Source organism: Anarhichas minor, unplaced genomic scaffold (genome assembly GCF_050575085.1).
Source record: "Anarhichas minor isolate MPS153535 unplaced genomic scaffold, ASM5057508v1 ptg000011l, whole genome shotgun sequence".
NCBI lineage: Eukaryota > Metazoa > Chordata > Actinopteri > Perciformes > Anarhichadidae > Anarhichas > Anarhichas minor.
Window position 1 is genome coordinate 12099009 of NW_027466457.1, and position 13451 is coordinate 12112459.

Genomic DNA, 13451 nt, shown 5'->3' on the forward strand with positions numbered 1-13451 from the left:
GTGCAATAAATGCATCATGGTCGGTGTGTTAATCTTCACCTCAGTATTAAACTGTTGAGTCTCTGGACTCTCGCTATGGTCTTCAATAATCTGATCTACTTTATCTTTCAGGTCCAATAACCATGACATACCCTCATCTTCTAACATCAATAGGGAGTTGCTAGACATATAAGCAGACAAATATTCAAAACAACTCTCCTCGTCATTTTCGTCCAACTTATCTGATTCAAGCTCATCAACTGGTCCAATGCTTTGAGTGAGCTCGAAGATCTCTTCAGATGTCAGGTTGTGGAGTCCTTTCTTTACTGTCCAAACAAGTCTCTTTCTCTCGTTGTCAGACATGCTGCACGTTGTCGACACCCTGGGACTGTTGAGTTGCGCTCTCTTGGCTTGGATCCCACTCTGCTGGTTCCCTCACCCTGGCAGTCGCACACTCGTAGTACCCCTCGCTCTGGCAACGTGTCGTCACTCTGGCCCACGGTTCATGGATCACTGGATCAGCAGTTGTCGGATCCCCATTCACTGCCGATCCCGGACGAGCCCCCAAAGATCTGTTACAGGTCCCAGCATGAATGGGCCTGATCACAGATTTTGTGCCTGAGAAAAACAGGAAATAAATGAAACAGGCAAACGCTGTGGCTTCTCGCTTCAGTGTCCTCTCAAGCTATCTTTATTTTTACACTTCTTTAAGTGAAAACTTCTGTATATGTTTCTCCATTTCAAAACACAGGAAAAATACATTAAGTTGTAATAAACAAAATAACAAAGGTTACACTACTATTATTACATGTTTGATCAACATATCTGTTGTCTCTTGGGCTAAAACCCCTCCTAACTGCACTTTGGCAATATGCCCACAGCCACTGTGGTGTATGTGAGACAGACTCTTCCAAATGGCAGCGGTGTGTCACCAGTACAGCGAACAGCTAACAAATGCTAACAAACATTCACAACACTTATATACATATTACAGTCACATTAATTAACATATTTAGTATGAATCGACCTAACAGAACATAAAGAGTCGATTCATTTCATCATAAAGAAAAAGTTCATTGTGTAGGAGCCAGATAAAAACAAGGGATGTAACACAGGGCTACTATTAGCTTAGCTAGCACTCAACAGTCAGTCTTAACAGTCAGTAGCGATCAAACAACTACATAAAAAACACAAAATACTCTATACAAATGTTACGTACACATTGGTCCTGAATTCATGTGTCTTTTGTGCACTTTTCATGTTACTAACCTGAGAAAAACAGGAAATAAATGAAACAGGCAAACGCTGTGGCTTCTCGCTTCAGTGTCCTCTCAAGCTATGAGAAGACGCGGAACGCGCACCTACAAATCTCTGGTCGCGAGGCAGATCGACAGCGCTCCACTGCCACCTACTGGGCATAGATAAAAAAATACACTTCTAAAGGAAGTTTAATTATGATAGGCAAATCACAGAAATTCGTTCAAATATGAATCTAATAACAAAAATGTGACCATACATTTTGTGTGCGTCACAGAATAAACCATACTGAACATGGCCTGTCATGTGTACCACTGGCGTATAGCGACAACTACCTAGTAAGGAGTTGTTGGAGAGCCTGGAGTTGCATGTGGGGGAGCTGATGAGAAGTAGGTGCTCTTGATGAGATGGTACAGAACAGCCAGAAAAGCATGCTGGTTTGAATACTGTGAAATACTACTGGATTCAGGAGGATATCTTGGCATTTTTTTTGCATACTGCGTTTGCAGTATTAAGATGTCCTGGGGAACACAGGAAACTCAAGGAAACAGGGAAAATACATATACCGTATAATTTTCCTTACATTTGCCATATTGTGATAGAATTCTCCATGTGACATCATCACCATCGATGTCATTTGTTTAATTGCTTTTCAGATAAAGAAGATACTTGTTGACGTTAACCAATTAACACTGAGCTGTAGAACATGTACTATGCTTGTGTCTTTAATTCTTCGTCAAAGGACTTGCCATTGAAAAACAAAGCAATCAGATATGCGTGTCTCAGGATATGTGAAATTATGTCTTTTGTCCTATTTCTTCTTAGTCATTTTTGTTTATTTCTCTACCCTTTGGTCACACAGGGGATACGGAGAACATGTCCAAAATGGAGCCCTCCAATGGGCACAGCAGGCCCCTGGACATTGTGCCCAGTAAAGAGGAGAAGATGACAGAGCGGGGTCAGTGGGGCAACAAGATCGAGTTTGTTCTGTCAGTGGCTGGAGAAATTATTGGCCTGGGAAATGTCTGGCGTTTCCCCTACCTTTGCTATAAGAACGGAGGAGGTGAGTGCTAGAATTTCTATTCTCTGGCCTGTTCAACACAAAAGCTTTTAGATTTAGTCATCGGGTTTATTCCACCACAGAAACACAAAGCTTCTAGAAATTCCATCTTTGCATTTGTTTGCAATTGCGTCGCAGGCAGCCAAATTCTGCTTCTGAGAGGTGATGGTTTTGAATTAGTTTAGCAGGAGATAATACACGGGTTAATACATAATCAAAGAGGGATCATGGTTCACTGAAAATAGGAAAAGAGCCAGTGGTTGCCAATTAGCTGATGTTTGAGAGATCAGTGACGAAGAATAAAAACTAGTAAACTATATAATCTTGTATCTTTATTATCCCAAAGGAAGTAAAATTGTTTGATTCTCTAGATGGACAATATCAGATTTATTCTAGCAGCATAATATCTGCACGACTTTGTATCATGACCATAGAAGGCTTTCAATTCCAACAACTTGCAGTGGCCTCTACTACTCTACATTGCTTGGGAGCACATTGATGGGCTAACTGTTCCTTTTAATGTGTGTGCTTCTATAGGTGCCTTCTTCATCCCATACCTCATCTTCCTGTTTGCTTGTGGGATCCCGGTCTTCTTCCTGGAGACGTCTCTGGGTCAGTACACCAGTGAGGGAGGCATCACTTGCTGGAGGAAAATCTGCCCCTTGTTTGAAGGTAATCTAACTATTTTCCAAAGAAATATTAGTTAGTGGATGTTAAAAACACTCTACGGCACCAAGAGTGGGTCAAATTCCTCAGCCTAGAACTTTAAGTGTCTCCCAACGTCACAGCATGCGTCTTATTCTGAAACGATGAAAAACAACGAGTTGCTTGTGCTCTAAATGGGATACATACGAAGATTTAAGAGGACAAACCAGTGACATATTCAAAATAGGTGCAACCATGTGGGATGACGGGAGAATTTCTCTTTGTTTATGTGCATATATCCTTTTTGTTCACATTACGTGCATTATATGTGTGACTTTGTGTGCGTCTGTGTCTGCACTCGTGTGTCAAACAACCAGCGTGAACGCCATACACATGTAGGATGGGGATGAATGCAGTTGTTACAGCTGTCAAGCAACCAACACGGGCTAACATTGCTTTTTTTTTCCTTTCAAATAAGTCTCCAATCAGCCATAATCATGACCCACACAGGATCACAGTCGGTAAATTGTTGAGTCAAGTGTGCAATCACCTGTTGGAACAAGAGTTCTACTAAAAAATGTAGCCTGGTACAATTTAAGATGCGTCTAATTTACTATACTCTGATGCAGTCGTTTGAAAAAGCAGCAGCGGTGACCTAAAGATGTGTGTAATCAAGCTGTTTACAAGGTTAAACTGTGCCTCTGTCTATAGTAAATGGATCTGTCAGGGAGCTCTTATCAGTCATTTCTGTAGTGAAACTGTGGTGGTGTTCTCAGACTACTGTCAAATGCAATATTGCACTTACAGCGGATGCAGGTTGGTTATTTAAAATGTCTTTAAATTTCCCCTTTTTTCCCCAAAACATTTACAGTTCAGTCATAAACTTGATGTTTCTCTGTTCCAGGAGTGGGGTATGCCACCCAGGTGATTGCTGGCCTGCTTAACATCTACTACATCGTTGTGTTGGCCTGGGCTCTCTTCTATCTGTCCAACTGCTTCACCTGGGATCTGCCCTGGGCCTCCTGCAACAACACCTGGAACACAGGTGAGCCGCAGGACCAAATGCCAAAAAAACAATGTGTGCTTCTGCCTTCTGCTAGACATCTATAGTCTTGTGTGTATTCATTAATCAGGTGTAGCCAGGTCTCCATCATGTCATGCTTATGGAGATCTGAATAAAACATTTTAGCCACACGTGGATGACAACAGGAGTCGTTCCAACACATTTGGCTAGACTAAAATATCTCAACTATTTGAATTGCTGTGAATATATGAAGTTGCGCCAATATGAAGTTGACATTTTGGAGTTTGAGTAAAATGTTGTGAGAACTATTAGATTTGAATTTGTCCAATACTTTACTGGTTTATGACGAAATACTGTGAAAAACCTACTCCCATTAACTCCAGCAGAGCTTTAGTTTAGTGCTAATTAGCACATGTTAGAATGTTAACACCAAGCACTTAGATGCTAAACATGTTACACGGTAAATATCTGCATGTTTGCATTGAACAACTCTGGCTACAGACTTTTAGTTTTGTTTATTTTAAAACAATTACACATATACATTTTTTTCTGGTGTTCCCCTTCAACATTTCATTCATTTCCAGTTGCATTTTATCTTTTAAGGTAGTGAATGTTCCTGCACCATTTCACTTCTCTGTCTCAGTGGTGGCATTATTTCACTTGCCTGTGTGTAACTTGGATACCTCAGAGAAAGCTTGGTTTTCTTCACAGGATTGAATGTCTTTCTGTCTTTTCTTTCATTCAAGATTCTTGTATGGCATTTCAGAGGGGGAATAGCTCCATCAATCACCATGAGAACACCACCTCTCCTGTCATTGAGTTCTGGGAGTAAGTGCCTTTTTGGTTGGCCTTGTCCTCAAATGGCCTTATAGGTGCCAACAAGCTCACCAAATATTCAACTTCAATCTTGTTTTCCATCCTGTTTTAAAAAAATGTGTGACTGTTAGACCGGATAGAACTTTTACTACTGGTTCTGAAACTTCGTAGTTTTGCTACAAAGCCCTTTTGAATTTCTTATGTATTATTTGTGTGCGATCCCCAGGCGAAGAGTGCTGAGAATTTCCTCAGGTATTCATCACATTGGCTCTCTGAATGGGGACCTGGTTATCTGTCTGGCCGTTGCGTGGGTCATTTGCTACTTCTGCATTTGGAAGGGCGTCAAGTCTACTGGCAAGGTGAAACCTCTCCCCCACTCACAACAGACAAACATTCACTGAACAGTATAAAAAGAGAGTATTGGAAGATAGTTTTCTGTAGCATTCCTTATTTAAAAGACTTGTTTTGCTCTAATTTCCTTCAATATGTGTTCGCTGTGTGGTTGGGTCTTTCCCAACACTTGCAGGAAGTGTTGCATTGTTTACAGTAGCAGAAGGAATAAAACTTGCATGAACTGGGCAGCTAGCGCAAAAGTGTTAATGCACATAGATTGCCACCTGAACCTCAAACCTCATCAAGTGAAAATCTAGAACACCAAACATGCATAAGTTGTGCAGAACCCTTTAAGACATTGTCAACAATTTAACACAATATATAATTTCAAGTTTTAGCCTAAACACTCTATTGGAGAAGGAAGAACGTCTCGTTGCTATAAGTCTTGTAAATGTATCTCTGATTGAGAATTGCTGCTATTCCCCTGCAGGTGGTTTACTTCACAGCCACCTTCCCTTACGCTATGCTGGTGATCCTGCTGATCCGAGGAGTCACCCTGCCAGGAGCCTCCACGGGAATCCACTACTACCTCTACCCCGACCTGCAACGGCTGTCTGACCCACAGGTATGCTGCAAATGCACTTGCTTTCAGACGTGAACATTCACAGAAACAAAAACTCAGACACATGCAGATACAACTGTAAGAAACTATGATGTCATGTCTACTAGCATGGTAATATTGTTAATTATTTGTAATAATATTAAAACTGGTACAGTGTGCTGAAGTGATAATACTCACTCACATTGACAAATATTTTATAATATTAGTTACTAAAAGTGTTTTGGGGAATGCCAAACTAACACATCCTCCTAGCTCCTTAAAGCTTTCGCCATCTCTGCGATTTTATTGAGAAATGAACCGATAACTTCTGCTTGCCTAGCAAAACAGTGGCAGCAGGATGATGGAGATGGAGATACGGAGGCTGAGACTGAGCAGTGACCTAAAAGTTGCTGGTTAAATCGGGAATATGTGGAGGATGTTGCTATAAATTGGAATGATGGTGATTAGTTGTGCACAAGTTTGGCAGTTTAGGCATTGAAAGCTTTTTATTTACCACATATTTCACAGCATTTGAGTTGGCATTTATTCGCTTGAAAAGTTTGTTTACATCTTGTCTGGATGCGATTGATCAGAAAAGTTACACTGTCAATAAATAGGTTGGGTGCAAATCCTGTCTTTGGTGTCAAATACGTTTTGCATCCATCCACATCCATCCATCCACTCATAACGTTACATTACTTCCTGCTTTTGCACTGAACCCAAACATAGCTTTAAAGGAGACATAGTGTGCTCATTTCCAGGTTGATATTTGAATTTTGGGTTTCTACTAGGAACATGTTTACATGCTTTAGTGTTCAAAAACGCTTTTATTTTTCTCATACTGTCTGTCTGAAAATGCCTGTTTTCACCTTCTGTCTGATACGCTCCATTTACGGGCATTTCAATGGAGTTGTGTTGCTAGTCGACAGCTTGTTTACTTCCTGTCGGCTGTTGTCATTCACATACACTGCAACCCGAAATAAACTGAGTAAAATTTGAAGTTTTTACATTAATAAGAGTGAAAAACTCTTATACATGTTTAAGGGTCAATTATATATCAAATTTTTTGTGACATCACAACCATACGGAAATCCAGACGGCTCGTTTAAAGGCACAGTTTCTGAATACGACTTTGTGTATTCCCCCATGGATTGAGCATTTCGATACTTTATAGCACCTAGAAATGCTTTATAGCTTTATAATAAAAAAGTCTCGAGGGGACAGTGTCATTTAATGGTGCTAGCAGAATGTCATGCCTTATTCCCCGCTGCAGGAAAGAGTGAATAGGGAATGGTGCAGGGATTCCACAATTTCTTCTGTCCGTTAGATTGCAACCAGTGTGAAAATCAAAAAAAAAGGGGTCCTCTTAAATCCCTCTCAGGGCTCTAGGGATGAATACAAGCCCAGTGTGTGCAAAGCCTGACAAGCTAGGCTGGTGGAGTCGGTGCCTTGGGAATACCTGCCTTTGTGTAGTGTTGTGTCCAGCGCTTGTGTTGTTGGTTTGATCCCCAGTCAATCAGATATTCAGCGCTGGCTGCCAGCTATCTAAAACATGCCCCAGTGCCCTGGCAGCACTTTACCAGAATTGCAAGCATAAAGACAAACCTCATTTGAATTTTGAAGTGCCAGTGAGTTTACAAAGAGAGGGTGGAAAAGTACTGCACTTTATGCCTCGGAGAGACAGGGGTGCATACATAGGCTTTGATGAGTGGGTGAGGTCAGGATGGAGGAGTTGAATGGGTGAGTTTCGGGATTTGATAGATGCATTGGGTGTTTTTAAAAAGGGATCAGATGGTGTATGTGGAGATAACTCTTTCATTATGAGTACATGGGAGGCTGTGTGAGGAGGGCAGTCTCCGACATTTAACGTAATACTATTTTAGTGCTGAATATCTTTTTATATTGCTAATGAAATGCTCCTTGTAGATACGCAGACTGGTAAGATACATCTTCCACACTGCAGAGTGAACCGAGTCTTCTAGGAGCGTTAGCCATACATCTCTTTGTATTGGTAATCGGTTGTAAATATGCAGACTAGAATGATATAGAAACAGTGGTGGGCCTTCAGGGCCAGCTAAGCCTTCTCTGCTGGCCTAAACAGAATCACAAAGTTATAGCTATTTTATAATTTAATAATAATAAAGATTCAGCCCCTATATCTCTCTATTTCTCGGCCGGCGAACGCCAGCCGCCGAACGCAGAACGCCGGCCGATGAAACGCAGAACGCCGATCGGCCCCAGCTGTTTTTTGTTATTGTTCCGGGTTCAAAAGGTCACACATCCCGTTGTCTGTTACGCGGTCCACCGAAAACATTATATTTCCCACAATTTAAGCTTCTGCGTTTTCCAAATGCACTAGTATTATTCAAACGTATTGTTCGGTTTGTCAGCCTCGTACCAAACGGTTTAATACGAATACGTGTATTATTACACCAATAGAAACAAATAACCGTAGCTCAGTAGGACAGCACAGAAGGCCCAGGTATAAAATGCACGGCCCGCCACTGTATAGAAAGTATACAATGTGGTAACTGGTTATACTTTGTGTTTGTTGTCATGGTCAACCGACGGTTCTGTTTGAACTCCATACTGTGATTATTCTGCATGTGACAGCTGGCAGCTCAGTTGTAAAGTAAACTGGTATTATTGGTCTTATTCTGTCCTAAGGTATGGATGGATGCTGGAACTCAGATCTTCTTCTCCTATGCCATCTGCCTGGGTTGCCTCACCGCCCTGGGAAGCTACAACAAATACAACAACAACTGCTACAGGTGAGGACTGACATGATGATGCACTAGACATAGGATCAACTGCACAACACTACCTTTCTAATCTGTCTTAAATTACAGTAAAATGCAACCTGTTGTTCAACCTCACGCTACCATGATGGTTGACATTTTATATTTACAGAACAGGAATCAAATCTCAAGTACAGACTATATTGGGTTTTCTCAACACACACACAGTTCCTAATCATTACATTCCCCTCTCTGTGTTATTTCTAGGGATTGCCTGTCCCTTTGTTTCCTGAACAGTGGTACCAGTTTTGTTGCAGGATTTGCCATCTTCTCCATCCTGGGCTTCATGTCCTACGAGCAGAACGTGCCCATCTCAGAAGTGGCTGAATCTGGTTGGTTTTTCCTCTACTGCCGTAATTATTGTGTCAATACATATCACTGATACATTTCTTTCCCTTCTGTCATTTAAACTACTTGACACATTTTAAAAAATATTTTATTTTTATTTATCACTTACAGATAACACTGTGCATACATAAACTGACAAAAACTAAGAAAAAAATTAAAAATAAAGAAACATATATTTCAAGTTTTATATATAGGCATTCTACTGTTGCTGTGACATGTTCTTCTATTTCTGCTGAATTACTTTGGTTGAATTATTTTGAAAGACTTTTATTAATATATGAGTCAGAACAGATGCATGCAAAGCTCCCGCTTGAATTAATGGTTTCCTTCAGCCTCTCAATAGCCTCTATGGTTTTAATGATATTTATTATATACTTTCACAGCATGCACGTGAGCGAGGGTGACCAATAAGGGTGACTTTGATGACATTTCAATTATGTCCCACTCAGGTCCAGGTTTGGCCTTCATAGCCTATCCTCGGGCTGTGTCCATGATGCCTTTCTCCCCTCTATGGGCCTGCTGCTTCTTCATCATGATTGCCTTTCTGGGACTGGACAGTCAAGTGAGACTAACATATGCACCACACACACACACATAGTTTTTTAAAAGCACCATGGATTAATTATCAAGCGTATATGTGCACAGATCCGCTGAAAATGTTTTGTTTGCTTGTTAGTTTTTTGGATAGCTCAGCAGCACACATGCACAAACAAACATGCATACACTCTTATATGCAAATATCTCATAGTTCTTTCTTCGATCAGTTTGTGTGCGTGGAGAGCCTGGTGACAGCCATGGTGGACATGTATCCCTCCACCTTCCGGCGCAAGAACCGCAGGGAGCTCTTCATCCTGGCGGTGGCTGTGGTGTCCTTCCTCTTGGGGCTCATCATGCTGACAGAGGTTGGTCTCAGTGACCTCACTTCATAATGTTTTTTACAGATTAAGAGTGCAGAATAAGCATTTAATCTTGTCCAAAGGAGGGTATCTACACCCCTGGTTCATGTGCAAAATCTTTTCACTCCTTCTTCAACAGAAATTTGAACTCATATTGACGATACCCAACAATCAGCTATAGGAATATAAAGAGCTACTACCTACGACAGCTTCTTGTTAATATCCTTCAGTCCATGTAAACGGCAGTTCCTTGTTCATGCGCAGCCAATTCTCTCTGTGTTGTTTGACTGTGGTCCTCTTAATTATACTCTGCAGAATTGTCTTCAAGTATACAAAATGAATGAGTGGCTTTAATACTATGTCAAATTTGAGTTTTTCCTCATAGTTTGACAGCCTGGAGGTTTTCTTTTGTTAGTTATAGGGTTATAAACCCATATCTGTCTCCACAGGGCGGCATGTACGTCTTCCAGCTCTTTGACTACTACGCAGCCAGTGGGATGTGCCTGCTCTTCGTGGCTGTTTTTGAGACTGTTTGCATCGCTTGGGTTTATGGTGAGTTGTGTTAGGCAGGCTATTTGGGAAGGCATAAAGGGGGTATTTAAGAGACAAAGGCTTTATTCTCACAAGGCACTATTCATCCCAGTGCACACTGCCCCCTACATTCAGCCAATCACTAAGAATTAACACATTCCAGCCAAAGAGTGTTTCGAGTGTTATTTCAGTTAGTTGGTTTATTTAGGGAATAGAGTCAGTAATATGAAACTAGCCTATTAAAGCAGTTCTCATCTTTCTGTCAATCATGACTATTATTAATATGTTTCTTTTGTCAACAGTCTTGACACAAATGATTGTTCGATATTGATGTGTTTCCACTGCATTTTCCCTCATCTCTCCCTGATTACAGGTGCCGACCGTTTCTATGATAACATAGAGGACATGATTGGCTATCGCCCCAGCCCTATCCTCAAATACTGCTGGCTGTACTTCACCCCTGCAACATGCATGGTGGGTCTCACATTAATTTTCGATATGCACCCGTTCACACTGTACTCTCCTGAAACAAGAGCAGCCTCTGCTGGCCAACAGTGAACATACAATGATAATTATTTAAGTTAAGGTTAAAGGTTTTTATCAGGTTTTGACTTAAAGCACTTACTAGTTTTTCAAATATCAGGTATGTCGTATAGGCAACGTCCATTTATACAGAATCATAAAATATCTTTGTCTGTTTTTAGGGAACCTTTGCTTTTGCCTTGATCAAGTACTCACCTCTGAAGTATAACAATGAATACGTATACCCATGGTGGGGCAATGGGATAGGCTGGATCCTGGCCCTGTCCTCCATGCTGTGTATTCCTATCTGGATAGCAGTGAAACTGTACTACACACCGGGAACTTTGAGAGAGGTAAGTTTTACCTAAAGAAAATCAAAGAAAATCTTTAAAAGTGCTAATGAATGAATGACTGGCTCTGCCTCTGTCGCTTCAGAAGAATGAAGCGCGAAAAGATAGCAGTCCACATGATGACAGAAACTTGGGAAATAAATGTGTTAAAGCTGCTCTCGTCAATATGTTTGTATTCGCACTAGATCACATGATTATGTGAAAGAGATCGCTCTCAACAAACCCAGCCAGATGTTTCCCTCACGAGTTGGTGGAGACCAAAATAGTTGGACATAAACTGAAATGGTTTGCTAACACGTTCTCCATAACAACTTTATAAGGCCATACTCTGTCGATTTATAGTGTTTAGAGCAAGTATGCTGACAAGTTAAGTTATGTGTTGTTTTTTAATAAAGCCTAAAAATAGCAGTTATCTTAGATTCTTTAAATTCATAAGGGGCATTATTGTGATCTAGTGGGTAAGGCGTTGACAAAATAACCGCAGTGCTTTCTGTTTTTGTGCTGTCATGTGTTGTTGCATTACTGATCTTGAATAATCTCTGAGATAATGTCACAGATTAGATAATTTATGTTGGTTGTTTAAATATTTGGTTTGAAAATAGTCATCAATTTCTCAAACAAGGTATCAATGACATACTGTAGCAACTTTTCCTCCATTGAACCCATTTTTCGTTCACAGCGCCTCGTTATCTTGACCACACCTTCCCCCGATTTACCGAAGACGAAGCAGGAACAGGAGAAGCTGCTGGCCGTCTTTGCGGCCGACGGCGACAGCCTCCATCAGAAGTCCCCTCCCTCTAAGGACGGCTACTTCCCCGTAGATGAAAAGGAGTCTCACTGCTAGAGAGCTTGAGGGTTGGAATCAGAGCCCCGGGCATCAAAGGTCACTCCTCAGCTTTGACACTCTGTCCGGCCCCATTCCAACTCCCTCCACAATACCTCACCAGACAAGGTGGCGAAACGGGCACGGTGCAGACTTTAGGAGTCACCCGACCTGTAACTGCTGCTTTCTGAGCTTTCTCTTAAGTACACTGCCTTCAGTATGACGGCATCAGGATTGCTACTTAGAGAGTTACATCAGTTGGTTATCATCTCATTTGCCAGTGGCAGAGTCACATATACACTTGAAACAAAACAAATGTGGCCATTGTTGTAACACAGTGGCAAGGAATTTACTTTTGATGGTGTCTGCTTTCTAAGGAAGCATTTTTTTTTTCTCTTATGGACATCTCTAATGTTCAGTTAGTTTGACATGACATTCCAGTTTATTGATTCTAACAGCTATCTGATGCGGACGGAGCACAAGAGGTGTCACATGAATAAAAGCTGTGCGTTTCAATGCACTTCTGGCCTGTATACACAAGCGTAATTCCATCAATGGATCCGAGTTATCATCTCAGGATGTAAGATTTTCGAATGAAAACAAATCCTACAAAACTATACTAATAACCAATGCTTCACAATTCAATAATTGATTTTTAATGTATATTTAGCTCAACTGACCACGACTCAACTCAAGTAAGCTTTGCTCTTGTTTGGGTTTTTTTTCAGATTAATGTTATAATGCTCATTTATTCAATGTTTATTTCTTTTGCAGAGTGGCATGAATATGTCACATGCTTTTTTTCTGTCTTCTGATTATTGACATGATTTTAATTTAGTTGGTTTTGCCTTATTTCTAATGCATTGAACTGTATGGAATTAAAATGTTAAGTGCCTGTGCCATTTAGATAATATGAGCAGGGCAGGCTGGTTGATCTCTCTTTCTGCTGTATAATAATGAACTTCAGCATGGGTTTCTTTAGATGTTTGAATGTGTATATGGTCCGTTATTGCTGATAGGGAATACTTTTACAACTTTTAACTTTTTTATGCTGAAATTATTTTTTATGGCTGAATAAAAAATACTTTCATTTAAAATTTGTATGCGTGTTTATATACTTTCATGATTAAACATTGAACAGTAATGTAAAATAGTAAAATACAATATATTTTTTTAAATCTTTTGGGCAGTTGCAGTTTAATTGATTCAATTTCTTTGAGCCTTAATTCCCTTAGAAAACAAGTTTTTAAAAAATATGGCAAGTGTTCGTGTAATGCATGTTCCATAATTAGATTTTAACATTGTGAGTGATCTTGGTAAAATATGTGTAACTGTTATCTAGACAATACAATGTAGTATATGTCTGGACCTATCTAATAACATGCTATATATTTCTTTATTAGAAAATATCTAAACTTGTTTGTTATGATATACCCTTTTAATTAATCTCTGTGTTAACATTGGACTC

The 13451-nt window shown here is 40.3% G+C and overlaps 1 protein-coding gene across 1 annotated transcript; it reads left to right on the plus strand.

Annotated features, from left to right (window-relative positions):
- The first annotated feature begins 850 nt into the window (after nucleotides 1–850).
- slc6a13 (solute carrier family 6 member 13) lies at nucleotides 851–12004 on the plus strand. Its single transcript, XM_076089791.1, has 16 exons — nucleotides 851–913; nucleotides 1562–1625; nucleotides 2099–2299; nucleotides 2834–2968; nucleotides 3846–3986; nucleotides 4712–4793; nucleotides 5008–5140; nucleotides 5605–5739; nucleotides 8383–8486; nucleotides 8721–8845; nucleotides 9311–9423; nucleotides 9626–9763; nucleotides 10207–10309; nucleotides 10662–10762; nucleotides 10993–11163; nucleotides 11840–12004. The coding sequence occupies exons 1-16, from the start codon at nucleotides 851–853 to the stop codon at nucleotides 12002–12004; spliced, it is 1974 nt and encodes a 657-aa protein (XP_075945906.1).
- The last annotated feature ends 1447 nt before the right edge of the window (nucleotides 12005–13451 follow it).

What these genes read in the sequence shown, in the direction of transcription:
- slc6a13 (XM_076089791.1), top strand. Translation starts at nt 851, where the DNA reads ATGCCCACAGCCACTGTGGTGTATGTGAGACAGACTCTTCCAAATGGC. An exon ending in CTCAGAAGTGGCTGAATCTG is followed by an intron (nt 8,846 to 9,310) that starts GTTGGTTTTTCC and finishes TGTCCCACTCAG; the next exon opens with GTCCAGGTTTGGCCTTCATA. An exon ending in TCACCCCTGCAACATGCATG is followed by an intron (nt 10,763 to 10,992) that starts GTGGGTCTCACA and finishes GTCTGTTTTTAG; the next exon opens with GGAACCTTTGCTTTTGCCTT.